This window comes from Protopterus annectens, chromosome 2.part2, assembly GCF_019279795.1.
Source record: "Protopterus annectens isolate FY-2018-M chromosome 2.part2, PAN1.0, whole genome shotgun sequence".
Classification (NCBI taxonomy): domain Eukaryota; kingdom Metazoa; phylum Chordata; order Ceratodontiformes; family Protopteridae; genus Protopterus; species Protopterus annectens.
In genome coordinates, this window is record NC_056730.1 from 741,729,449 (window position 1) to 741,756,631 (window position 27,183).

The 27,183-nt window shown below is 44.0% G+C and overlaps 1 protein-coding gene across 1 annotated transcript in view; it reads right to left on the reverse strand.

The window, feature by feature from the left end:
* SLF1 (SMC5-SMC6 complex localization factor 1) overlaps positions 1 to 27,183 on the reverse strand; it is a 1,376,372-nt gene that overhangs the window by 577,226 nt on the left and 771,963 nt on the right. The window contains exon 7 of the mRNA XM_044064135.1: positions 20,833 to 20,889. Within this exon, the coding sequence (XP_043920070.1) occupies positions 20,833 to 20,889 (57 nt within the window). The remainder of the gene's footprint in view (positions 1 to 20,832; positions 20,890 to 27,183) is intronic.

Sequence of the window (27,183 nt, forward strand, 5' to 3'; positions counted from 1 at the left end):
CCCCAAGTTTGGAATGAGAGATTTGGTGATAGTACAATTAATAAGAATAGAGACAGGGTAAGCAATAGCACTGGCAGCAATTTTAAGGAAGTGGGAAAGCAATTTGTCAGCAGAAGAAGAGCAAGGCTTGAGTTTAGTTAGTTGTGATTTGATCAATTCAGTAGGAACTGGGTTGAGGGAGAATGTGTTAGAGGAAGGAGGTTTGGGTTGAGAGGCTAGAGAGGTAGCAATAAAGCTGTTTGGAGTTAGTTTTTGGATAGTTTCAATAAAGTAATTGTTTAACAGAGCAGCAGTCTCTGAGGCAGTATTAAGAGGGAATGGGTTGGGGGTAGAAGGATTACCAGGGTGGAGGATTTTATTTATGCTAGACCAGAATTTTTTTGGGTTGTTATGTGGGCTACTTTGATAGAAGGCAAAAAAAGTTTTTTAGTCTCTGATAATTTTTTTACACTTGTTTCTAAGTTCTTTATAGCATTGGGGTAAGGGAAGAGTTTTACTTCTGGCCCACATTTTCCAAGCAGCATCTCTCTGATGCATAATCAAGCGTGTTTGCTTAAATAGCCAGGGGGCACGTTTTGATTTTATCCTGATTTTCCGGGAAGGTGCCATAGAGTTTACTACATCTAGAAACAGAGTACTGATAGATGTTACAGCATTATTAAGGGGAAGTTTTTTGAGAAAGGACTAGTTAATGTTGGTTACAGTAGAGATGAAATAGGGTTGAAATTAGTCAGGTCATGGCATTCTCTGTCAAGGTGTTCACTGGGAAGGTGGTGGGAGCATCTGTGAATATAAATAGGGGAATGGTCACTCAGGGAATTTGGGAGAATGCCAGGGTTACAGCAAGATGAGGGTGTGAAGAAAGGATCCAGTCTATTATAGCTCCTAAAGTAGAGTTACTACTGTACCTAGTAGGGGAAGATACGAGTTGGTGGAAGCCGTAAATACTGACACTAATGTTAGGAGATGGAGAAGAGAGAGTTGCCCAGTCTGTGTTTACATCACCAAGTGTGATAGTTTCACAGGTAACATTTAGGGTAAGCCAGGAGAGAAAGTTTACAAGGATAGGGATGTTGTTCACTGGGGGAATGTAAAAATATACAATGGCAATCTTTTTATAAGGATTTAGGTGACAGTTTACTATTAAAATTTCTGCAGGAGTGAAGCTAAGTATGGAAAGTGAGAGTGGAGAGAAAGTAAGCTGATCACAGTAGAGGAGAGCAACACCTCCACCTTTTTTATCAGTTCTGTCTGTCTGGAAGATGTTATACCCAGGGAGAAGGATTTCTAAGTTTGCAATGTAAGGTTTTTAACCAGGTTTCTGACAGAGTTAAGATCTGGGGGGAGTAGAGATCAATCCATGAGTGCAGGTCTGTAGTTTTATTAATGATGCATTGGATATTGAGAGAAAAGACAATTAGGGATTTAGGAGACTGACTGCGGCTATGGGGAGTTGGTGAGGGGTGGTGATGGATGGTCCAGGGTTAGGGTATATGTCACCATCCAGGAGTAGAGAGTCAAAGAAATTGAGCAGTAAGGAGAGTAGGTCTAGTGTATGTGGATGTATTGTTTTTAAGCTTGTGGGTAGAGACTTGCTATGATAACACCTTAAAAGGAAAGATGGAGATAGGGGAGATTAGAAATAGGTGAGGAGATATAATAAGTGTGTGGGGGTAGTTATTAGAGAGAGTTGGTGATGGTGATATATAATGTCGAGGTATGTGATATGAGGTAACTAGTGTAAGTAGGAGGAGAAAGGGGATAAAAAGGTGATGAAGGTGATGAGGTGACGTGGCAGGCTAGAGTAGGGTGAGTATATGTAACGGCAGTTAGATGTAGAATGTATAAGGAGAAAGATAGGTGACTGATTGAGAAGGGGCCTTGGCTCAGATGCACTGAGGAGGAGAAGGTATTTAAGGTGGGAAAGATTAAGGAGAGAAGTGTTGGGAGGCGGGGAAGTAGTGTAACTGACAGGGTGTGGGAATTGGACAAAAGTTAAGAAGGAGGAGAAGTATAGTAGTATAAAGAAAATGAAAATGGGGGTGGGAGGGAATGGGGGTAGGGTAGAGAAACGGAGTGAGCCCAAGAACATCGAGGACGAAAGCAACAGGTTGACCCAGCAAGCAGAAGGTTGAACAGGAAGGAAAAAAAACAATCAGTAAGCTGAGTTGAGTAAGTGGGTGATACAGGGGAGTATTTAGCTAGATGAGAAAATAAACTTATGCCTGTGCATATGAGGGGGAAACATTATTTTTATTTCTTTTTCCTTTCCTTTTAACTTGTGAGCAGGGGCCAATGCTAACGATAAGTACTGTGCCAGATAAATGTTATAGTTGGGGGGATGAAAGCACTGATAAAGCCAAACTGTTTGGATAAGTTTAGCAAGGCACATTCATTGAAATACAGCCACTCTGGCCGTTTTGCGAGCTGGCTAAAACTTAGTGCAATACTGCCATCTAGTGGCAGGAAGGGGCTAGGTAGGAGAAAAAAGTGAGAAAGCTAAGGGACCAAAGCTAGAATAGGGATTACTGGGGGGGGGGGTGTCTTGGCACGTGTGCTAGCCACAAAGTTGCTACCACTGCTAGAAACAACAAGAATTCTGTAAATAGTGTCACAGTAGGCAAGCACCTACTTTCTTTTGTAGAACAGGATTTTCAGGAGTCCGTTTAGTTCTTGGTGAAATTCCGCAGGGCTCAAAGTTAGAAGGATGAGTGTAGCTTTAGTTAGAGAGGTAGGTTTCACTAGGGAGGAAAGCAGGCTATACACATAGCATATAGTTCTTTTACATTTGTAAGACAAGCATATAAATCACATTAATATTTTCAAGTGACATATAATTATTTTCAAAATTCCAGATAGCTGGACTGGTGTAACATAGGCCATAAAGATTTTATCTTACAGGTTTGACTGCAGCCAGAGATGCAATGTCTGGTCTTGGCATCCTGCTCTTATTTTCCTTAGTGGTGAATTAACTGCTATGTTGGGGTGCCAGAGAATGGCTGGTTAGTCTCTGCAATAAGGATGAAAGTATTGGAATTGTTTTACAATCTCCAAATGCCTTAGCAACGCTCAAGTGTCTGCTGCGACGCATCTGTGCTAGATTATGGTTCAGCTTCTAGTCAGGCGGGTAGTGTGGGAACCACAGAATCGGGTGATCAGACATGATGTAATTCTATAGCCAGCATTGAAATTACTTTAGATATGAGTGAGAGATGTGATACTTACACTCAGCCCTCTGTTTTTAGGAACCTGACAACAAAGACCACTAATCCACATAACTTTGCATTGCTTTAATAAATAACCAGGGAACTGTAATTCTTCACTCAGGAAAAATAGTCAAAGTAGCTAAATGTATTGCTTTTCTGTATCTGTTGGAGTCTTTCCATCTGTGTTATTTTTTTATATTTCCTGTGAACTAAAACGCTGGTGTTTATTGCAAACAGATATTCATTATTTTCATGTTATCCATTTTATTACTTGTATCTAAACTTTTCATCGTGGCTGGTCTTTTAGAAAAATCTGAAAGTAACTGAATTTATCTGGTGGCACTGTGGGCTCCAAGCTCCTGAAAGTCTTGTCACTTGGCTAATACTACCATTTGTATAATTGTTAATTTTATTGAAAACAATTAGGTGCCCTGGTAAGAGTCTTAAAGTAGCTGACTGGTGGCAGTGAATCTAACTTATTGTCTGGGTGAAGGTGGTTATAGCAGGTATATCTGTGCCAGCCATTCCCAAGTGTGTGTGTGTGTGGTAGCTGTTTGGAACAGGGACACACACCACTGGTGTCTGCAGAGAGAAAGATTAATTCTTATATGGAGCCTGGAGGAGGAAGTCTAGCCCCAGGACTGGGTGTTCCCTGTGTGCTCTTAAGGGAAATTGTGCTTGGTGCAAAGAGCTGCATCTGAAATTACTGTATCTATTTTTGTTTTAAGTGAACGTTCCCCACCTGTGTCAGTGGTGAAGACTGAGGCTCCTTGATTACTGGCCCAGAGGAGGGTCATCACAATGTCATGCAAGACGTATTTTAGCGTTCTAATAGTATGACACCACTCCACCTATCTCCATGGCTATGGCTCCACAATCAGGAGAGCTGCACTAATCAGCCAAGCATTTCACTATTCTAGAGAATATATGCATATCAGAAATTGACTCTAGTGAAAGGGTACTACAGTAACTTGTCTTTATCTGGGAATACTACCAAATTGTGGCAACTAAGGGCACTACAGTTACTTGTCTTTATCCGGGAATACTACCAAATTGTGGCAACTAAACTCTACCAAATTAATCAGTTTTTGTTTTCCCTTTTGGTGATATACAAGTGTCATAAGGACCCCAAAAAAGAAGTTATGTACTCACCATAACTTTCCATCTGAGTAGTTGTACTTCATTTGTCTTCAACCTGTGGGATACGGACCTGGATCGGATCCAAGCCGGCAACTTCACAAGTATCTGCTCCGAGCTCCAAGCTCCTCCCCCTACCCATAATATACCACCTTCCTTCCCTCAGATTGAGTTTTCTGCACCCTAAACCAAAAAACTTGACCCAATATACCTTACCGCACACAATTTTTCCAGCCTCATGAAACACAGACTAAAGCAGCTAATGCTTGCTCTGCTACATCCCAAGATGGTAAGGCCAGGGGGAAGGGGGGGTGGGAACGGCTGAAGATAAAAGAAGTACAACTACTCAAATGGAACGTTATGGTGAGTACATAACTTCTTTATCTGAAGTAGTTTACTTCATTTGGTCTTCAACCCATGGGACAGAGTTCCCAGCTACTTAAACACCTGGGTGGCCCTCATGGAAGGATATTCCAGAGCACCGCTGAACCAAAGGATGCTCTCCCTCTAGATATCAAATCCAATTTATAGTGAGAAATAAAGGTAACAGATGAGGACCAAGTAGCCGCAGAACAAATGTCATCCAAGGATAACCTAGACCAAAAGGCCACAGAAGTAGCCATGGACCTGGTGGAATGAGCTCTAACCTGACTCGGATGAGACAAGCCTTTGTCCTTGTAAGCCTGAAGGATGCAGAGAGAAATCCATCTAGCAATGGTCACCTTGGAAATGGGTTTACCCAAAAGCAGTTTAGAGACGGACACAAACAACTGGTCAGAGTTGTGAAAGGGTTTGGTTCTGTGTAAACAGAAAAGTAGTTGTATATGAACATCTAACAGATGCAACTTGTATTCACCCTTATTTTTGAAATTTAGAAAGAAAAAGTACAGTTTTGTACCTACCATAAATGTAGATGTTCGAAGATCCACATTGCTGCAGTCCTCACATATGGGTAGTCCGCTGTCCTCGGTCGGCCCGAATATCAAAGTATTAGGCTGACGTCGGTCAAGGCGCTTAAGACTGACATCAGGACGTCAGGGTACAAATGCGCATGACCGACGTCATATCCTCAGTCTTTTCTTGCTCCAGATGTCAGAAGACCCTAAAAGGAAAGGTCAAAACCAAAAGACAGCAAAAAAAAAACAACCAACCACCCTTGCACTAATCATATGTACAATATATACAATATCTACAATATTCACAACCCAAACCACACAACCGCCTCTAACTACAGAGGGAAGGAGGGAGTATTGGACTGCAGCAATGTGGATCTTCGAACATCTACATTTATGGTAGGTACAAAACTGTACTATGTTCTTCATCTCACATTGCTGCAGTCCTTACATATGGGTAGAATCCCAAAGCAGAGGTAAGGAGGATGGCAAAACTATAAAGCATTAGGAGCAAAATGCCCTGTAAAATTGCAGTGGCAAAACCAGCCCTAGATTTAGAGTAAAGTGGAAGGTGGTAGTGCTTAGAGAAAGTATGCACTGAACTCCAAGTAGCTGCCTCCAAAATATCTTTAGTTGCCACCCCCCTTAAAAGCTGTAGAAGTGGCAGTAGCCCTAGTGGAATGAGGCATAATCCCAGCTGGAATCTCCTTACCATGATGGGAATAACAGAAAGCAATACAAAACCCAATCCACTTAGAAATAGTTTGTTTTGACACAGGCTTGCCCTGAGAACCCAAAGCAAATGAAACAAATAACTGCTGAGACTGCCTGAACCCTTTAGTTCTGCTCAAATAATATTGCAACTGCCTGTGTATATCCAAAGTGTGCAAAATCTTTTCCCCTTTATTTTGGGGGTTTGCAAAAAGTAGGCAAATGAATAGTTTGGTTTAAAGCCACACTAGAAACCACTTTAGGCATAAAGGAAGGATTAGTACGTAAAGATACCCTGTCCTTATGGAAAATTAAGAAAGGCTCAACCGCCATTAGGGCCTGTAATTCAGAAACCCTTCTCGCAGAGGTAATGGCCAACAAAAGCAGTCTTCCATGATAAATATTTCAACTCGGCAGTAGCTGCAGGCTCAAAAGGTTGTAGAGTGAGTTTCTCCAACACAAAATTGAGATCCCAAGCAGGAGTAGGAGCTCTCGTGGGGGTCTTATATTCTTTGCCCCTCTAAGGAATTGCTTAAACAAAGGATGAGAAAACAATGGTGGGTCACAGTCATAGTGAGCAGAAATTGCTGCAGCATGAATCTTAATAGAAGAGAAGGACAAACCTTTGTCCAGTAACTCAGTAAGATATTGAAGAGCCACACTTAAATTAGGCTTAGAAACATCAAATTCCTTTGCTGTACTCCAAAATAAAAATCTCTTCCATTTATCTGCGTACACTTTCCTTGTACTAGGCCTTCTGGCCTCCAAAATAACATTCAAAACTTGCTGTGGAAGCTGAGACCCTCCAGGGTTTAAAACAGAATATGCCAGGCTGTTAGATGTAGAGAGTGAAGTTTGACATGGAGTAAATGACTGTTCTCCTGAGACAGCAGGTGTGGAATCGAAGGCAAAGGCCATGGAGGCTCCCGTGCAGACTTCTCAGTAATGGGTACCAGTGCTGTCGAGGCCAATCTGGAGCTATTAAAATCATCTTTGGCTTGTCCTGTCTGACCTTCAGGAGTACCTTTGGGAGGAGAGGCAGAGGTGGAAAGGCATACATGAAGATTGCTCCAGTTGAATGAAAGAGCATCCACTTTCCAAGCTGTGGGATGAAACCTTTTGTGCAAAACTTTGGCAGCTGGTAGTTTAGTGGAGAAGCGAACAGATCTATGTCTGGAGTTCCCCATAACACTGTCAATTTCTGAAATACATGAGGATCCAATTTCCACTCGTGGGGATCCATAATTTGTCTGCTCAACACATCTGCTAAGGAGTTCTGTGCTCGGCAGAAACCTTGCCTGAAGATTCAGCTGTAAACTGAGAGCAGTCTCCCACAAAATCATTGCTTGTCTGCATAGAGGATAAGAATGCGTTCCCCTTGCTTGTTGATGTACCACATGACAGTTGTGTTGTCTGTTAGAACCAACACCTGCCCTGAAAGTAAATCCTGAAAGCTATTAATGCAAATTGGACTGCTAACATCTCCTTCAAATTGATATGTAGATGTTGAAGTCTGGCAGGCCAATGTCTTGTACCCACTTTCCATTTAGATGAGCTCCCCAAGCTTTGTCTGAGGCATCTGTCGTTAGAATCTGACTGCCTCTGGTCGGGTCACAGAGAGTCCCTTGTTTAGGTGACATTCCTGAGCCCACCACAAAAACTCCTTTTGAATGCAAGGTATTATCTGAATGACAGTGTCCATATCTTGGCAGTGCTGTGTCCATACATTTTTGAGATACCATTGTAGCTTCCTCATATGCAGTTTGGCATTGGGAAGCACCAGAATACAAGATGCCATGAACCCCAAGGCTTGAAGGACTGTCCTTGCAGTCAGCCTGGACTGATGAGACAATTGATGGAAGTAAAGAGAAAGATTCTTTTGTTTGTCCGGGGTCAAAAGGCCATCTGGGATGCTGTATTCAGTCTCACACCCAGAAAGCACATGTCCTGAGAGGGTACTAGACTGGACTTTATTTCGTTCACAGAATACCCCAGGCATCTTAGCACTGCTATCACATACTGTAAATGATGAAGAAGTTCGCCCTTTTCTTGGGCCAGAATCAGGCAATCGTCCAAATAAGGATAGATCTGTATTCCTCTTAGCCTGAAGAAAGCTATCACTGGAGCCAGAACTTTCGTGAACACTCTGGGCACAGTAGATAAGCCAAAGGGCAATGCAGAGAACTGATAATGAGAAGTCCCAGCCAGCAACAGATACTTCCTGCAACTGAGCCTGATAGGAACATGAAGGTAAGCCTCCTTGAGATCCAGAGTCACCATCCAGTGATCTTTGCCCAGCAGAGGTAAAAGTTGTTGTAACGTCAACATTTTGAACTTGGGAATGTCCAGATATGTGTTGAGGATAGATAAATCCAAAATTGGTCTCCACGTGTTCCCCTTCTTTGGTACTAGGAACAGGCGAGAATAAAATCCTAGGCCCACTTCTGGTAGAGGGACCGGTTGTATGGCCCCTATTTGAAGTAGCAGAGAAATTTGTTTGTGAGCCTCTAGTCTTTGCTGAGGAGGAACGTCTGGCATGCCTTTGAAGGGAGGCAAGGTATGGAAATAAAACTTGTAACCTTGGTGTATGATATCCAATACCCATCTGTCTTGAGTAATCAAACTCCAATTTTCCTTGAAGAGTGCCAACCTTCCTCCCAAAGGTGCTGCCAGGCAAGAAGGATCTGGCAGCTGAAAAGGTAGGTCATTGGGCCTGTTTACAAAAGGACTGGCCCCTGCCCTCACCCGAAGACTGTGCAGGTGAACTCCCCGTTCTAGGTCTGAAGGAACTCTGAGCTCTGCCCCTACCACGTCTAGATCTACCCGTAGACTGAGAATCATAAGAAGGATCCCTTAGCAGGCCAATTCCTACTAAACTTGAGGCTGAACTTGCAAAAAATCTTTAACAGCCTGCATAGACTTAGCCTTGTCTTCCATTTTCTTCAAGACTGACTCCACAGGTGAACCAAACAACACATCAGACTGTAAAGGAGCATCCAAAATCCTTGTCTTAACATGGTCAGATAAATTCTGATCCCTCAGCCAGGTGTGCCTGCGAAGAACTGAACCAGTGGCAGCCACCCTAGACAAGGCCTGTACAGCATCAAAACCACATTGTAAAGAATGCTTACCCACCTGTTCAGAGACATGCACCAAATCTTGTAATTCTTTACACTCAATGCCTTCCGCAAGAGCATCTACCTTAGACTTCAATTGAGAAAGCAGATAGTTTTGAAATTTCAACATGTGAAACTGGCAATTCAAAGCCCTCATAGCTAAGGTGGAAGAAGTATAGACTTTCTTTCCCCATCTATCCAAAGCTCTGGCCTCTTTATCTGGAGTTTTACAACAGAGGCCTTGACACCCTTAGGTCCCTGACTAACAGTTTCTGGGTCCGCCCTAGGACTCTTATAAAGATATTTATGAGCCTCAGGCACCCTGTAATACCTATCCGGTTTAACAGGAGCAGGAGGCAAAGAATCAGGATTAAGTGAAGCCTCTGCAAACACATCTTCCACAACATCCAGAACAGGAGGTATAGCCAAGGGCCTATGCTGGGGTAAAACAAGCCCCTTTTCTGGAATCAGAGAAGTCCTGACCTTCCCACTTAAAATGTTCCCTCATGGAATGAAGAGTCTCTGAAAAGAAAAAATCCTGGAGGAGAAGCAGAAGGAGTTGAATCATCTGCATCAGAATCAGAATAAGGAGAGTACTCCTGCAAGTCTTCAGCCAAGACTCTGAAACATCAGCCTGCTCAAAACTCCCCAACTCTGGTTCCACCCTAGGCCTTTTATCAGGAGGGGCAAAGAACCTCTAATCAAAGTAATTAAATCTTCTGCCATTTTAAGCATGTGCTTCTTGGGCACAGATCCTGTAGAACTAGGAGTGACACCAACAGAAGCTAAACCTGGCCTGCCTCTGGGAGAAGCCTTGGAAACAGAAAGAGGGCCTAACCACCCTAGGAAGGGAGGGAGTACAGTAACCTGAGAAGCCCCTTCAGCCTGACCTGCTTCCTGAGAGGCCACATCCTGCAATATCAAAGTCTCCCCCTGGGACTCCAGAGAAGCCTCCGCGGAACCAGTTCCACTGACGCCTCTAAAGAACCGGCGTCCAGTGCGGACGACTCTTCTTGCCTGGGTTTAGCTGCTTTGTCTTTGAAGAAGCGGGCGTCGGAGAATCCGGCGGCATATTATAATTGCACCGCTTCAAGACCAACCTAGCACAATCTAACCTTCGCTAATGCGCTTATTGAACCTAGCACAAAAGCGACACCCAACAACGTCGTGCTCAGGCCCCAAACAAGGAATACACAAGTATGATAATCCCTATGCGGTATCTGCTTCCCACAAGAAATACAGTTATTCACTTTTTCTGACATCCGTAAACCACTGAGGCAAGAAAAACTAAAATATTCCCAACGGGTACTTAGCCAACTTTGACTGGTCTGAACTCGGCACTTGCAACGCTGCTTCTGCATCGGACCATGCGGCAAAAAAGACTGAGGATAGGTCATGCGCATTTGTACCCTGACGTCCTGATGTCAGTCTTAAGCGCCTTGACCGACGTCAGCCTAATACTTTGATATTCGGGCCGACCGAGGACAGCGGACTACCCATATGTAAGGACTGCAGCAATGTGAGATGAAGAACATCAGGTAAATTGATAGTCTGATTGATATTGGTCTCAGAAGCAACTTTTGGAAGAAAGGAGGGATTGGTATGAAGAGAAACCCTTTCCTTATGGAAAACCATGTATGGAACCTTGACAGACAACGCCTGAAGTTCTAAGACCCTCCTAGCTGAGGTGATAGCCACTAGGAAGCTTGTCTTCCAAGATAGAAATTTAAGATCTGCTGTTGCCACCAGTTCAAAAGGGGGGGGGGGCAACCAGAGTTTGCAATACCATAGTAAGGTCCCATGGGGGAGTAGGATCTTTGACCGGAGGACTCAAGAGAAATCTACCTTTGATAAAAGCTTTGCACAATCTGGAAGAAGCCAAAAAAAGCCATGTTCTCACCAATGTGGAAACTGGAAATGGCAGCCAGTTGAACTTTCATTGTAGATGAGCTAGCCCCTTGTTGAAAAATGTTTGCCAAAAAATCAAGGATATCCAGAATTGGAGTCATGAAAGAGTCTAAATCCCTTTGAGAAGCCCAGATGGAAAAGCGCTTCCATTTGCTACGGTAAATCTTCCTGGTGGACGATTTATGGGCTGCCACCAGAATAGTCTTGACAGAAGTAAACAAACCAGGAGTCTTAGCAATTAATGGAACTGGAGCAGCCAAGCCATGAGCTTCAGACTGTCCAGGTTCGGATGAGGGACCCTCGAGGGTGAGAGATGAGATCCAGATGGGGATCCAAGGAGGAGCTAGAAGATGAGATCAGAGGAAGGGAAACCATACCTGGCGAGGCCAAAACAGGGCAATGAGGATCACTTTGCTCCCCAGTCGACACACCTTCTGGAGGAACTTTGGGATAAGAGCTAAAAGGACGGTAAGCATAAATAAGACCAGGAGGCCAAGCATGGAGTATAGTGTCTCTGGGGGATTCCCCCAGCAGGGGGTTCACAGCGAAGAACTCACTGCACTTTGCGTTGGAAGGAGATGCGAAGAGATCGCAGAAAGGCCGACCCCACACTAGAAAGATCTGCTCCGCAACTGAAGGCTTCAGAAACCACTCATAAGGCATCAGAATAGTCCAGCTTAGTTTATCCACCAGTATGTTGGACCATCCTGGAATGTGCGTTGCTACCAGGAAAAGATTGGTGGAGATCGCCAATTCCCAAACTCTCATGGCCTCGTGACATAAGGGGTAGGATATGGTCTCTCCCGGTTTGTTGATGTACTAGACCACTGACATGTTGTCTGACTGAACTGCAACAGTTCCTAGAGGGAGGAAGGCATGAAGGGCCTGCAATGCTAAAAGGAACTCCCCCTCATCTCTAGAACATTCATATGCAAACTGGTCTCGATCGGGGACCACATGCCTTGGACTGCCCTTCCCGAGCAATGCCCCCCCCCCCACTCTAGCTGGCAGGTGTCCGTGGTCACTGTGGCTTGGGCAGGGGTTGTGACAAAAGGTTGTCCCTAGAGTATTTATGAAGAATGCATCCACCAGATGAGAGACACCCTGCAGACTTTGCTTATGTGTATCGGATGTGTCAATGTAAGATCCAAAATAGACCATTGCACCGCTAGAGTAGACTGTAGTACTCACATATGCAAATGAGCACACAGGAGAAACATAATCGTTGCTGCCATAGAACCTAGGGCCCGTAAAACTGACTCCGCTGAAGGAAGATGAGACAGAGATGAAGGTGACATGAATCCATAAGCTTCAATTTTTTTCCAAGGTCAGGAAGACTTTTGTCTGTAAAGTCTCTATCCGTGCTCCGATGTATTTTATAACCTGGACAGGGTTTAGGAGAGATTTGGCTGTGTTGACTAATTCTTGGATGGTACGCAAGACATAGGAAATAATCTCTGGCTTGACAAAGTAGATGCTTGGTGGGATCAGCAAGGAGCCAATCGTGCAGATAAGGGAAGACCTGGATTCCCTGAAGACTCAGATGAGCCGCTACCACTGCCATTACCTTGGTGAATACCCTGGAGGCTGTGGTGAGACCAAAGGGTAGGGCTCAAAACTGGTAATGATTGGCCCCTAGCTGGAAGTGGAGGAACCTCCTAGAGCTTTTGTGCATCTTTATGTGATAGTAAGCATCCTGGATGTCTATCGAGTACATGTGGTCTCTCTCTTGCAGGTAAGGCAGGATGCACTGTAACGTGACCATCATGAACTTCTCTTTGGCAACTGACAGGTTCAGGGTTGACAGGTCCAGAATGGGCCTTAAACCCCCCATCTTTTTTGGCACCAAAATGAACCTGGAATAGATGCTCGATCTGGACTGATCTCGGGAGACGGGTTTGATGGCTCGCTTCTTTATCAGCTTGATTACCTCTAGTGCTGCTGCCTCCCTTTGTGCAGGTGGGTACAGCTGGAAGGTGTTTGGCAGGAGTGGTTGATACCACAAACGGGATTGTATAACCTCTGGATATAATATGAAGCACCCAATGGTCTTGGTCTGATGACAGACTCCCATGATGCCAGGTGCAACGACAGGCGAACCCTGACTGCCTCCAGAGCTGAGCAGTCAGCCAACCCCTCAGGGCTGATGCACGGACTTGTCCGAGAAAGGTTCTCGAGACCCAAAATTCCTCGGACTCCCTCTGCCTCTGGGATGGCATCTGTCTGGTCCCTCTCTGCCTCTAGGGGAAGAAGAGTTTTGACTGTCCCGGGAATACTGAGACTTCCAGTACCACATCTTCTTTTGCCTTCGCTGATACTGAGTAAAAGGATCTTTCAGTGTTCGAGAAGCAGATCCCGACAGCAGACAGTGTCTTCCTGTCCTTCTCACTCTGGACCAAAGTGTCACGGACAGTCTTTCCAAACAGGGAAGAGCCGTCATAAGGGGCATTCGCAAAAGACGTCTTAGAAGGTTCCGTGAAGTGACACAACCTGAGCCAGGCATGGTGCCTCATGGCAATGCCGGACCCAGATGCCCTACCCACTCACTTGGTGGTGTGCAAGAGGAGGCGCATGGATGTGTTAGAGACTGCTTTCAAGGTGGCCATCCTCGCGGAGAATGTACGCCTGTCCTCCTGCAACATGGACTCTAAGGGCGACTCAGCTAGTTCTTTGACCAGGTTGCGCTGTAGTCGTGTAACATGGGCTAAATATTTCAGCTCCCTTATTGTAAAGGTGGCTGATGCATACACAAGCTTCCCTTGGCGATCTATCGTCCTGGACTGTCGCTCGGGGGGATGGACCATGGAACTCTCCTGAGTTAGTCCCTTCTTGGTGGCGGCTGCTGCCAACATAGCATCTACTGGGGACACTTTATTCCAGGCAGGTCTGTCCGAAGGGAGGTGGCTTAAACTTTTATCAGGACGCTTTGGAATTGGCTCCACGGTGTCCAGTTCCTTCCAAGCTCGCTAGGTGATCAAGTCCACTAAGGGATCTGCAAGATGGGACACCCAGGAAGTAAACAGGCCCATGCAGAAGGCCTCCAGGAACACCGACTCATCCGAGGAAGGTTTTGGGGTGGACCAACCTCCCATGATGTCTCCAAAGGTGACATCCTTGGGAGGTGATCTGGGGAAACCTTCCCCTTCCCTCCAAATCGGTGTCCTCAGTGAGGGACTCCAGGAGGAGTCCAAGTGCCTCCTCTTGCATGTATGCTTGCAAGGAAGCTCTCTGGTGGGGCTCTCCAAAGCGGGCTCGCAAACCACCCAATGTTCCTCAAGGGGAACCATCTAGGGCTCCTCGAGCACGGGCTGTCCCTGCGGTAAAATGATGGGAGTCGCAACCCAAAGCAGAGGGAGTCAGGCTGGAATCTGAAGAACCCTTTCGACCACGTAGAACGCCAAAGGTGAGTGAGCTTCCTGGGATGTCAGTAAGGGAGCTGCTCTCCTCAGATCCAATGAGGCGATCGGAGCCGGGCCTGAAGGATACAGAGAGCCAAAGAGATGGCTGCGACCCGACAAGGTTGGCACCAATGGGAAAAATTCCACCCCCTCGGATCCGACCCCCAGGCTATGGCTCCGAGAGCCACTCGGATCTGAGCTAGTCAGTTCCGACAGGCTCCAGGGTAACTGCTGGCTTTGAGGTAGCAGGTACCATCAGCGCTGGCCCCCTGACTCCAAAGCCTCTCGCATCCAGATACTCCGAAACCAGAGGTTGGATCGGAGAAGGAGAAATAGGTGTAAAGGATGGAAGTGAGCTCCCTTCTTTAGAGGGAGAGGGGGCTGGCAAGACTCCCATCTGGATTTGAGTACGAATAAATCTCATCATTTTATCCATGTTAGATTCGGATAAACTGCAGGTGGACAGCGATGAGACCACGGACTCCATCTTGGCTGGTCAGTGTGCCGAAGTCCTAGAACATGACCTAGGCTCCTCTGGCTCCAGTGAAAACCTGGTCGATTGGAGCCAAGGGGAATCAGGTCTAGGTACAGCCTGCATTTTTGGAGGAGGCCCGGCCGGAGACGAACAGTCCAGGGACCTCTTCCTCTGTCTATCTCCTCTGTGCTCTCTCTCTTTCATTCTGCCCTTATGATGCTCTACTTCCACAGGCCTAGAGGCAGGAGGGTGAGTCCCAGCCTTGGAGGGAGAGGCAGAGAGAGAGAGAGAGAGAGAGAGGACGCTGAAGAAGCGGTCACAGCCACGACCAAAGAGGTAGTGAAGGCAACTGCCTCTGTCGCAGGAAGGAGACCCTTCATAACAGGTTTTGCCCTGCAATCATTCAGGGCTCGCGGATTAAAGCCTGCGCAAATGCTACAGCCCGTAGGAAGATGGGGCACTCCTAGACAATGCACAAAACAGAAATTGGAGAGATGAAGTGGATAATGAATTTGCAATCAGACCAGTCACCAGGTCTGAATGCATATGTCCCTTTAAAACCTGCACTTAAAGGGAAAGCTCTTCAGTACTCAAAATGACATAATTAAAAGGGTGTGTATGCTGCTATGGTTACTAAATATATACATTTAAGTTACCTGGCACTTGCTCACTAAAGGAATTATATAAGTCAGCACTAAAAAATTAAAAGCACTACACCCTCACAAACTCCCCTTGAGTACCTTGTTCCCCATTGGCCCTTTTTTTTCAATTATAAAGGAATTCCCAATACTATTCTAGCATGTCCAAAGGTCAGTTGTCAATCTCCTCTCCGGTCCAGCTGGTGAATCTGGGAATCTTTAGGCAATGTTACAACTGCCTCATGTACACAGACAACCTTCTGCTCCTCCCAACAAATTCCAACACATGTGAGAGATGCAACCATATAGCCAAACTGGAGGCTAAGCTCTCTCAACTCAGTTCTGGCTTAACCAGTCAGGAGAAGGAAACCACACTCACTACAATTCCAGTCTCACATAGACCTACCACGACAGCAAACCAAACACATAAACACATAAAAACATACTCGAAGGCTCTAAATAAAAATCTGTCTAAGCAGCAGAGACCTCCAAAGCAGACACCCAAGCAACCGCTACCCCAAAACAAAACACGTGCAACACACAGCTCACACAGCCAGTGTGCCAAACAGTCACAGCCCTTAAGGCTAAACAACACACCTGATACACTTGTAACAGGTGACTCTATCGTCAGGCACACTGACGTCCCGCTCACCAGGCTGAACAAGGAGAAGGTCACGGTGAGCTGCCTGTCGGACACTAGGATCTGCCACATAACACAAGCACTCAGGTCACTCCAAGGCAAGTACAAATATGACTCGGTCATTGTCCATGCTGGTGTGAATGACCTGAGACGTACCTCCCTGGACTACATGAAAAAAGACAGAGGAGCTCTCTGAGCATGTAGCCCAGGCCGGTATGACCCTGACCTTGAGTAGCATCTTACCCTCACCAAGAATGATGCCACAATATGAAGACAAGATGATCAATTTCAACAACTGGCTTAAGTATTGGTGTCATGCAAAGGGGATCAAATGCATGTCAGCCTGGGATGACATGCTCGACAAGCCACAATGCTTCACTAGGGACAGCTTGCACCCGTCACCCCTGGGCTTTCGGATATTGGCAAAGGCTCTTGCTACCCCCATAGTGCCTTTTTTAGGCAAGGCTCAAAAGACAAACCCACCTCCATAGGTATCACAAGGGATAAGAAACTAAGAGTAATGCTACTCAACGCCAGAAGTCTAAACCTCAAGATGCATGCACTCGAAACTCTCCTTAGCATGGAGAACATCGATATCTGTGCAGTAACAGAAACCTGGTTCAAGGCTCCCGAGAACATCCCAGCACTACCAGGTTATACCTCATACCATGCTTTTCGGCCCCAAAACTTGGACTGAACCACAAAAAGAGGGGGAGTATCAATATTCGTCAAAGATACCCACACCTCCAGGTTGGTGGCACAGCACGAAGCATCAGAAACTATCCATGTGCAACTAACAGTGGGTAAAACTGCCTTCCAGTTTATAGCCTGCTACAGACCACCCTCCCAAACCCAGGAACCCCACTCGGCCTTTCTGAGAACAGTGGAAAATATGAAGGTCTCTCCAAACACCATTATATTGGGCGACTTCAACTACCCAAACATAGACTGGGAGCATTACACCCTAGCCCACAGGTTCCTAGAATTTATAAACTCAAATGCTATGGAACAACTTGTTACTACTCCCACAAGAGGGGAAAACATACTGGACCTGATAATCACCAACATGATGACTCTATGCTCCAGACCAGAAGTGTATCCCTCACTAGTAAGATCAGACCATAAACTAATCTCACTGGATATTCACATTCCAACCCCACCCCCTGCCCAGAAAACCACAGTGAAAAACTTCTCTAAAGCAAATTTCACACTCCTCAAAACCGAGGTGGAATCCTTCAAAGCCCCCGAGCCTGTGGAAAATACGGCCCAGACTGCAGAATCCTTTATAAACGCATTCTATGAACACCTTCAGGAATGCATGGATCATGCAATCCAAAATAAAACCAAGACCCAATCCTCCAAAGGCAGACATCCTGTCTGGTGGACCCCAGCCATAAACAAACTATACAATAGAAGGAGGAAGCTACTACATGATAGAGCAAAATCCCAAAAAGGGAAGGCATCTCTGATCAGTATTAGCAAAAAACTATGGGCACCCATAAAATCGTCTAAGGCCAGCTTCGAGAGAAAAATTGCACAGGACACTAAGGATAATCACATTGCTTTCTTTAGTCATGTTAGGAACCTTTGTGGGAATTCCCAGATATGCTCAGAATTAGTCCAAAATGACAAAAAATACATCAAACCCACAGACACTGCCAACATCCTAGCTGACAGGTTCAGCGCAAACTCCCCCCCCCCCACCAAAAGGGCAAATATCTATCCCAGCAGAGTGCTGCCCCCGACATCTCAGATGCTCAGGTAAGAGCCACCCTCTCCAAAGCAAAAAACACAGCATCAATGGGACCAGACGGTGTCCTGGGCTGCATCCTACATGAACTCCAAGAGGAGCTAAATCTAAACATAAAACTACTGTTCAATCTCAGCCTTACTACAGGATATGTACCCAAAGAGTGGCGTACAGCAACAGTGGTCCCTCTCCACAAAGGTGGTGCCTCAACGGATCCTGGAAACTATCGCCCCATAAGCTTGACTAGCGTGGTCTGCAAAGCTATGGAAAGGATCATCATGGACCTCATAAATAAAGATATTGGGGACCTACAGACACTGGATCCTACCCAGTTCAGCTTTGTTAAGGGCAGATCCTGCATCTTAAACCTGGTTGATTTCTTTGAAACAGTCACCAAGGCCATTGATGAGGGGAAGGTGGTCCACACAGCCGATCTGGACCTCACAAAAGCCTTCAATACAATACAATCAATTCAATACAATACTCCACTCAGGCATTATAGATAAGCTCACCAGCTTAAATATAACCCCCTATGTCACTAGATGGGTTGCAAACTGGCTCAAGTACAGAACCCACATGGGTTAGAATTGCTGGAGCCATGTCAGACTCCACACCAGTTACAAGTGGCGTCTCACAAGGCTCAGTCCTGGGACCTCTCTTGTTCGGTATATATTTCTTGTAGGTACAGGCCAACACAGAAGGACTGTGGCTGACCAAGTTCACAGATGACTACAAACTGGGCGCCATAATCGACTCTCCAGCCGACACAAGCATCCTCCAAAAGGGCCGATTAGAAACAGACAACTGGTGCCAGAGCCATGGCCTCAAGCTAAATGCCAAAAAGTGTATAGTCATCCCCTTTGGCAAAAACAAAGTGCCCACAAATTACCACATAGGTGGTAATCCATTAAGTACAGTAGAAGTAATTAGGAACCTGGGGACCCAAGTTGATAGCAATCTCTCATTTGACAACCACGTGGCCAAAGTGGTTAGAAAAACATTTTATATAGCCCACCTAATCATGAAGGGATTCACATCTAGATCAGGGGAGGTCATCGTGTCTCTTTACTCATCCCTCATCAGGCCTATAATTGAGTACAATGCCCCTTTTGGGATGTACCTTACCAGACACCTGCAGCAACTGGAAAGACCCCAAAAGTACTTCACCAAGAGGATCAAAGGGCTCAAACAGATACCATATGCTGACAGGTTAAAGAAACTCCAGCTCTACTCAGTGGCATACCGCCTGCTCAGAGGCGATCTGTGCCTGACGTATAAAGCCATGTCCAACCCGGAATTAATGGACATGCTGCACCTCAGAAAATCCAAATCCCATCGAGCTACGCGCTCGAGAGACTTGAACCTCAGCAGTGAAATAAATAGGACATGGTGGAGGGACAGATTCATAACCCAGAGGCTCCCTTCACTCTGGAATAAAATCCCAGTCCAGGTTAGACAGAGTCCCTCATTGACTCTCTTCAAGAGGAATCTTGATGAGTGGATGGGAGATCGTAGGTTTACCCCAGGTATCACTTCTGTGTCACTGTTAGACAGAGGCACAGTATACTAACCTCGAAAAAGGGCATAGCAAAGTTAATTTAAAATGGGTGGCGAAAGCCAAACACACTCTGGCTAGGCTTATATATGCCCTAGGGCAGATAGCCTAGTATGAACCTATGAACCTATAAATGCATCTAAGTGAGTGAACACTAGGAAATGAAGGTATTTAAGAGAAAGTTTCACTGGCAAACATTTAGGATTTGAAAAAGGTATTATACCAAAAGTGCTTATTATGAGCCAGTGTGTTTATTTTATTTTATTTTATCATTGTATATTTTTATTAACATTTTCAAGTTTCAAGTGTTTTTAAGTCTACCTGGTGGCAGAACCATTTGTTTTTGGAGTTTTATATTTTGATGTGCTCTGCCTTTGGTTACGCTACTTACTTCTTTTTTTGAACGCACAGAGTGTGGCCGCTGGCTGGTGACAATTTATGGCCACACTCTGTGCACACTTCCTGAACATTTGTTTAGGCTGATCAGCCATCAAAAAAAAAAAAGACAGAGAGCTGAGGGGGGAACTCTAACAGACTAACAAACTAACTTTTTTTTTTAATATAAATGTGACGCACCAGCGATGGAAGGAAAGGGAAAGCCTACACTACTAACACACACACACACACACACACACACACACACACACACACACACACACACACACCTGTTGAAAGTTTACCTTTAAAACTTCAAAAAACTACTCACAACACCCGGAACTCAGAGACCACGATGCAAGCGACAGCCGCAGAAAACGAGATCTGAGGGAAGGAAGGTGGTGTATTATGGGTAGGGGGAGGAGCTTGGAGCTCGAAGCAGATGCTTGTGAAGTTGCCGGCTCGGATCCAATCTGGATCCGTATCCCACAGGTTGAAGACCAAATGAAATAAACTACTTCAGAGTGATTGTTCAAAGAAGCAAAGTCTCAGAATGAAGGGGCATGGTCTGGACTGGTCTGCTTTACACCTCAAAGTACGATGTACACTTTCTGCTACAATTTAGTATACTGTCAGCATGTGTAAATGTTTTGAAGAGTGAATAGATTCTGACATTACTCAAATGCTTGGCCATGCAAAACAGGATTCTTTTGAGGGAGTCTGTACTTTAAACTTTCTGATTCCAGTGAGTGGGTTTACTTTAAGCTCTTTCAGTCTGCTTTCTTGAAATAAAATTTGGGTTCTTGCTTAGTAAATACTAAGGCTACATATTAGGGACAGGGGAACTTCAAAATGTTGTAGGGAGATAAACAAAGAACACTGACAAATGGTTAACAGCAGTGAGAGTATGCTCATTAACAGCAAAAGGCAAAAAGGACAGATACTAGACAGTGCACAATAAAGCATATTAAATACACATATTTTACTTTTACCCTATGACAAGCAATAGGAAAAACACAGAATGGCCTACCTTTCCACTGTTGCAGAAAGTAGGAATACATGCTACTGGATATCTGCTTTCCATACTCTGAAAATAAAGTATCATTACTAGGATTTACTTCTTGATAAATTATTAATTTGTTAACAGAGTAGATGGGCTGGTCCAAAGATCAATTTCAGGCAAGACAGAATACAATAAATGCTTAGCAAATACAATACATAAAATACGGTGAGAAACAGCAAGAAATTTAAGTGGCATACCAAATTTCAATCAAAAATGTAACCAAAAGTATGCAGTCATCATATTTTCAAGGGTGGCAGAGTACTACTAGCTAACATAAAATGTGTAAGTTAGTTTTAAATTGTAAATACAAGTTAAGAGACCAAGACTGCATTTCATTTATGATAAAAACACACTTTTCTTACCAAGTACTTCTAAGCAAGAGCTGCATCAAACAGAACAAAGGAAAAGCAACAGGATATGTGGTGTACATACCTGACGTTATTAAGTGTAATATGCAAGTTTAAAAGCTTATAATGTAAGAACATGGTGATACATGTTGCAAAAACACTGGACAGGATACAGCATCAGGTTGCAATCTAAACAATATGTTTTAAGTAAAAAAGGAAAAGAACAATTTTCTTTAAAACAGTTGCACTTAAACAATTCAGAGATGTGTACTTAGTTCATAATTTACCATGGTCCATATCATTGTATAGGCTATAAATACCACATTTTTAGCACCAATTTTTACAAGATGGACAGGAATTAATGTCTCACGAAATGTACTGCATCCACCAACTGAGGTGTGAAGGTCAGGTGCTATGGTTACATGATCTCACACACACCAGCAGGGGATAAGAACACTTTGGTAGAACCAATGCCTCTTTTCCATTGTCATGGTAAGGCTGCCACAACCTAGGCCAATCAAGCACACTAAGTACACCATCTACTGTCTGCTCTTAAAATGAGCAGAATGTAAAATGCTATTGGGCATCTGTGACTAATAGTCACCCTTGTAAATATGTTTGACGACAGCAACCTTGCACACTGAAACAGCCACAAGCTTTTGCAAGCAAAATAATACTTAACAGAAATTATACAACTGTAGTGAAAATAAATACGCAAGTAAGTTTGCATATGTAATAATACAATGTTTTAAACAGACAGCAACAGAAAGACAGCTACACTACCCTATTCTAAGTGTTAAGAAGCACTGATTGTTTCATGCTGTCCATGTAAAGATTGTTTACTAACTCCACACTAAACTAAAGTCCTCCTCACTTATTCAGTAGGCGGATAATTCTACACGTTTGCTATTCCCCTTCCATTAATGAACTGGAAATCAAAACACAGGAATCACACTCTTCAATCAATCTATGGCTGCAACAACATGACCTAATACTTGTGTTAAAAAGACAAAAACCCATGCTGCTCCTACCATACCAAAGTGTGAAGACATAGGGCACATACAATGAGAAATGTGCAGTTAAACCACTATGCATGCAGAACAAGAGTGAGTTTTCCAGGTTACAGCACAAAAATATCAACATATTTTCATATGCACCATTACATGTTCTACTTCTGGAATATCTTGTATGGACATGCGGTAACTACAGTAAGCTGAAAGGCAGTATACTAAGAGGCTATGCACTGCCGTGAGATCTCTTCATCCAATACCACAAAAAGACTAATCTGGGTATTTGGGGGATGTTTCATATGAATGGCAGTCAAGTCCTGTTCAAATAAAATCTGTGACCAAAGTGGACAGCTTTACAAACAAAATAATTACGAAACATTTCTGCAAACATCCTCCAACAGGCCATTTAAAGAAAAGTTAATAAGAATGTCAATTTTACTACAAATGCAAAAGTAAAAGCAAATGAAAGACTATCTGGATAATCCACAAACAAGTTCAGATAAATTTTAAAGAACTTCAATATACAATGTGAAGTAATCAGAGCTGTGAAAGAACTGGTAGATCTTAACCTCAGACTGCAAGAACCCTCTTGTTAAAACAAAATGATGAGTTAGAAGGTCTGAGATAAGAACTGATAGCATATCTTAGGATATAGAAGGGAAGGACATGGTCGTCTGTTTTGCAAACCTGGATACTGGTCCTGTTGCATCAGTAGTTTGGGGAGTTCCATACAGAGAACACACACTCATTAAAATTCTTAGTCTGTGGGTTTTGTTTTAAAGGCTAGGCTGGCAGTTTCTAAGCTGCTATCACGTACAAAAAATTACAAATATTAAAAGCAGTGTAGATTACAAGCTCACTGCCCTCGAGTGGACACAGAAAATCTGACAACAGTCATACTTTTTGACAATTGGACTTTGCTTTAAAGAAAAAAGGCTTTATTGGATATCCGTACACACTGAAAAAAGACAAACTCAAATGGCTGGAAAGAATATACAGACTGTAATGCGGAGCATGGAGAAATTCATGTGTCTAGACTCCAGAATGGAACTGGCGATTGGGTACCACACTGGTGCAGCCCTCAATAGCAAGGTGGAGTGATCCAATCTCTCTAACAAAAGTTCCTGTCAAAAAAGCTTTATACAAGAATGGAAAATGACCATCAACAGCATAACAACAGTTCTTTACTTGCTACCTCCTTTGAAGTGTTGTCTGTTTACAGATTGTGCTTTTACACCGTTTCAGAAGGGTTTTGTCAATATTCCAAACATGCATGGCCACAGCTATGATTTCAAACGTTCTTAATTTGCAATTTGTTGACTGAAGACAATTTCATTAAAACCAATTTACTTAAATGTACAACCATCACTACACTTCCAGCTTAGCAACAGGCACCACCCCACTTTTACTTGATGGCAGACATGTATGCGTAACAGTTGGTTTAAAATGTATGAGGTTAAGTACTCACTGGAATGCTAGATCAGGAGCTGGCAGTCTCATCTCCATTACCAGTAGGACTAAGACTGGCAGGATTTCGACTGGCACCTAAAACTTTACTAAGCTACCTTAGCTCCTCTTCTTTACCCATAATCCTATGTGCCAAAGGACCCCACTCCAGATCTCTGACATCCCACTAACAATGGGAATAAATCAAGAACAAATACATTAATTCAGAAACCCTTAACACAAAGGAGCTGTCAGACCGAACTTCTGAAATGGTGGGTGCGAATGATGACAGATATGAGACTGTCAGTGCAGATCTAGCATTACAATACATATGAAACTGTTGTGTCTATTGATGAAAGCTCCCTCTCACAGTCCTAAGCTAGACCAGTTTGGTGGTTCTCAAAGAATGACAAAATAATGGTGACAATGAAGAATAACACATATCTGTTAATTATATCCAGTCTACACCACATCGTAAAAGTGTTTAGAGTTAACCATCTGGTTGCAACACAAATGTCATCCACTGAGACATTTTTGAGGTAGGTTTGCAAAGTGGTCACAGTTGTAGCAGAATGTGCATTTGTAGCTTCTGTTAAGGGTTTAGCATACTCACACTTTTGATAAGTCAAAGTAAAAGGGATGCTTCTGAAATTTTGGGAACTAATTTCTTACAGGAAAATGAAGTGACAAGCTAAATCTTTTCTAATGGATATTGCTCTTTTCAAAGAGAATTAATGTTGTCTCTGAACATCTATACAAATGGATGTGGTTTGATGGAATTAAAGAAAATACTGTAAGATACAGAAACTAACTAATATTAACTTGTATGGCCATGACGGACATGAAGGAGGAAGGTTAGCCCTCAAGGCCAAACACTACTTGTGGAAAACAAAGGAAGGAAGGTTACTACACAAGTCATGGAGCTCAGAAAGCTGTCTGGATGAAGTGGTAGCTACAGGAATAGTGTTTTGGATGAATGATACTTTAGGTCTGCAGAAGCAGAAGGTTCAAAGGAAGGATGTATAAGTTTCTCATGAAAGAAGTAGATGACCCAAAAAGGGAATGGCAAACAGGATAGGTGTGACCCAAAAGGTGGTCCCCTGCCATAAACAAACTATACAACAGAAGGAAGAAACTGTTGCAGAAAAGAGGAAAATCCCAGGATGCAAAAAACTCCCTTACCAGCCTCAGTAAGAAGCGGAGATCCCTCATAAAATCCTCCAAAGCTAGTTACGAAAATAAAACTGCCAAAGATTTCGAAGACAACCATAAGGCATTCTATAGATATGTCAAAAATCTAAATGGCAATGCTCATATATGCTGTGAGCTACAACAAAATGGCATTAAATATACTGATCCCAAGGATATTGCCAATATCCTGGCAGATCGATTTAGTGCCAACTTCACCCCTCTCTCACTCCCTAAAGAGCCCATCTCAATACCAAAAGATTGCCAAATTCCAGTAATCACAGCCACACAGGTAGAAACCACACTCTCCAAAGCTAAGAATACAGCATCCATGGGACCAGATGACATCCCAGGCTGTGTACTACATGAACTACAAAATTAACTGGCACCTCACCTAAGTGTCATGTTTAATCATAGACTCACCCCAGGTTTCGTACCCACTGAGTGATGCACAGCTACAGTTATCCCTCTCCACAAGGGGGGATCCAGCTTGGAACCCGGGAACTACCGTCCCATCAGTCTGACGAGCCTGATCTGGAAGGGCATAGAATGCATTATCATGGAACTTATAAACAAAGACATTGGCAACCTTTAAACACTGGACCACACCCAGTTTGGGTTTGTGTAGGGCCTATCTTGTCTCCAGAACCTGACTGACTTATTCAAATCAGTCTCCAGAGCTGTGGATGAGGGTAAGGCGGTCCACACAGCTTATCTGGACCTCGCCAAGGCCTTCGACACCACCCCCCACTTTGGAATCGTAGATAAACTTACTAACCTGGGCATAAATACCTACGTCACTCGATGGGTTGCCAACTGGTTTACTGACAGAACCCACACTGTAAAAGTAGCAGACTCCAAATACAGCTCCAGACAAGTGGAGTACCTCAGGGTTCAGTCCTGGGACCGCTCTTGTTTGGCATCTACTTCTCTGAAGTACAGACCAATACTAAGGGACTCTGACTAATAAAGTTCACAGATGACTGCAAACTGGGAGCCATTATTGAATCCACAAATGATGTGGATATTCTACAAAAGGGCCTTACAGAAACAGATGCTTGGTGCCAGAGCCATGGGCTCAAGCTTAATGCCAAGAAATGCATAGTTATCCCCTTTAGAAAAAAACATGTACCCATGAATTACCACATAGGTGGCAGTACACTAAACACCGAAAGTGTGATGAGAGACTCAGGGACAGACTCAGGGACACAGGTGAACAGTGGTCTCACCTTCGCTAACCACATCGCCACAACAGTCAGGAAATCCTTCTATGTGGCACACCTCATCACTAAGGGCTTTTCATCCAGAAAAAAGGAGGTCATTGTTCCACTGTACTCATCCCTCATTAGACCCATTATAGAGTACAACACCCCGTTTGGTATGTACCTCACAAGACATCTGCAACAGCTGGAAAGACCGCAGAAATACCTCACAAAAAGAATCACAGGCCTAAAGCAGATGCCCTATTCTGACCGTCTAAAAAAACACCAGCTATACTCTGTGGCATATCGTCTACTCAGAGGCAATCTCTGCTTAACATACAAGGCCATGTCAAACCTTGAGCTGTTGGACATGCTACACAAAGAAATCCCAATCCCTCAGAGACACACGCTCCAGGGATGTAAACCTTGTCATCACAATGAGCAAAACATGCTGGAGGGATAGGTTCCTGTCCCAGAGACTCCCCATACTCTGGAATAGACTGTCCATACATGTCAAGCAGAGTGCCTCCTTGGCCCTCTTTAAAAGGAACCTTGACGATTGGATGGGAGATAGGAAATTCACCCTGGGGATCACGTCAGTCTCCCTGCAAGACAGGGGTCCAGGGAAGTAAATATTGTGGGAAGAAATACCCAGGAAATTGTTATGGCTTAGCTTGTATAGGCCCTAGGGCTGATAGCCTAGTACCAACCTACAAACCTGTCAGAAACATCTTACAAACATTTAGGGAATCTAAGGACACAGAGTCAGGGCTTGGATGAAAATTAAATTAAGTTTTTAGATGAACATTAATGGAATAAAGCCTAAAATGGAATCCAAGATCTGGGAAAAACATTCCAATACAGCAGAAACAGAAGTAAAGTGATGCATTCCTTCAGCAGTAGCCCAAAAGTTGAAGGATGTCTGTTTGCTACTTTAAGTACTTCTAGTGCCAAGTTTCCTGCCAAATCCTCTAAATGTTTTAAGGTCCCTAACCATCACTAGAAACTGAGTAATCACAAAGTTAATTTGAAGGAATGACAGTCCAAGTGAGGCTTGCCAGACAGTAAGGATAGCAGATTCTTGACATGCTTCAGGTAGAGAGGCCTGCCCAAGAGATAAGAACA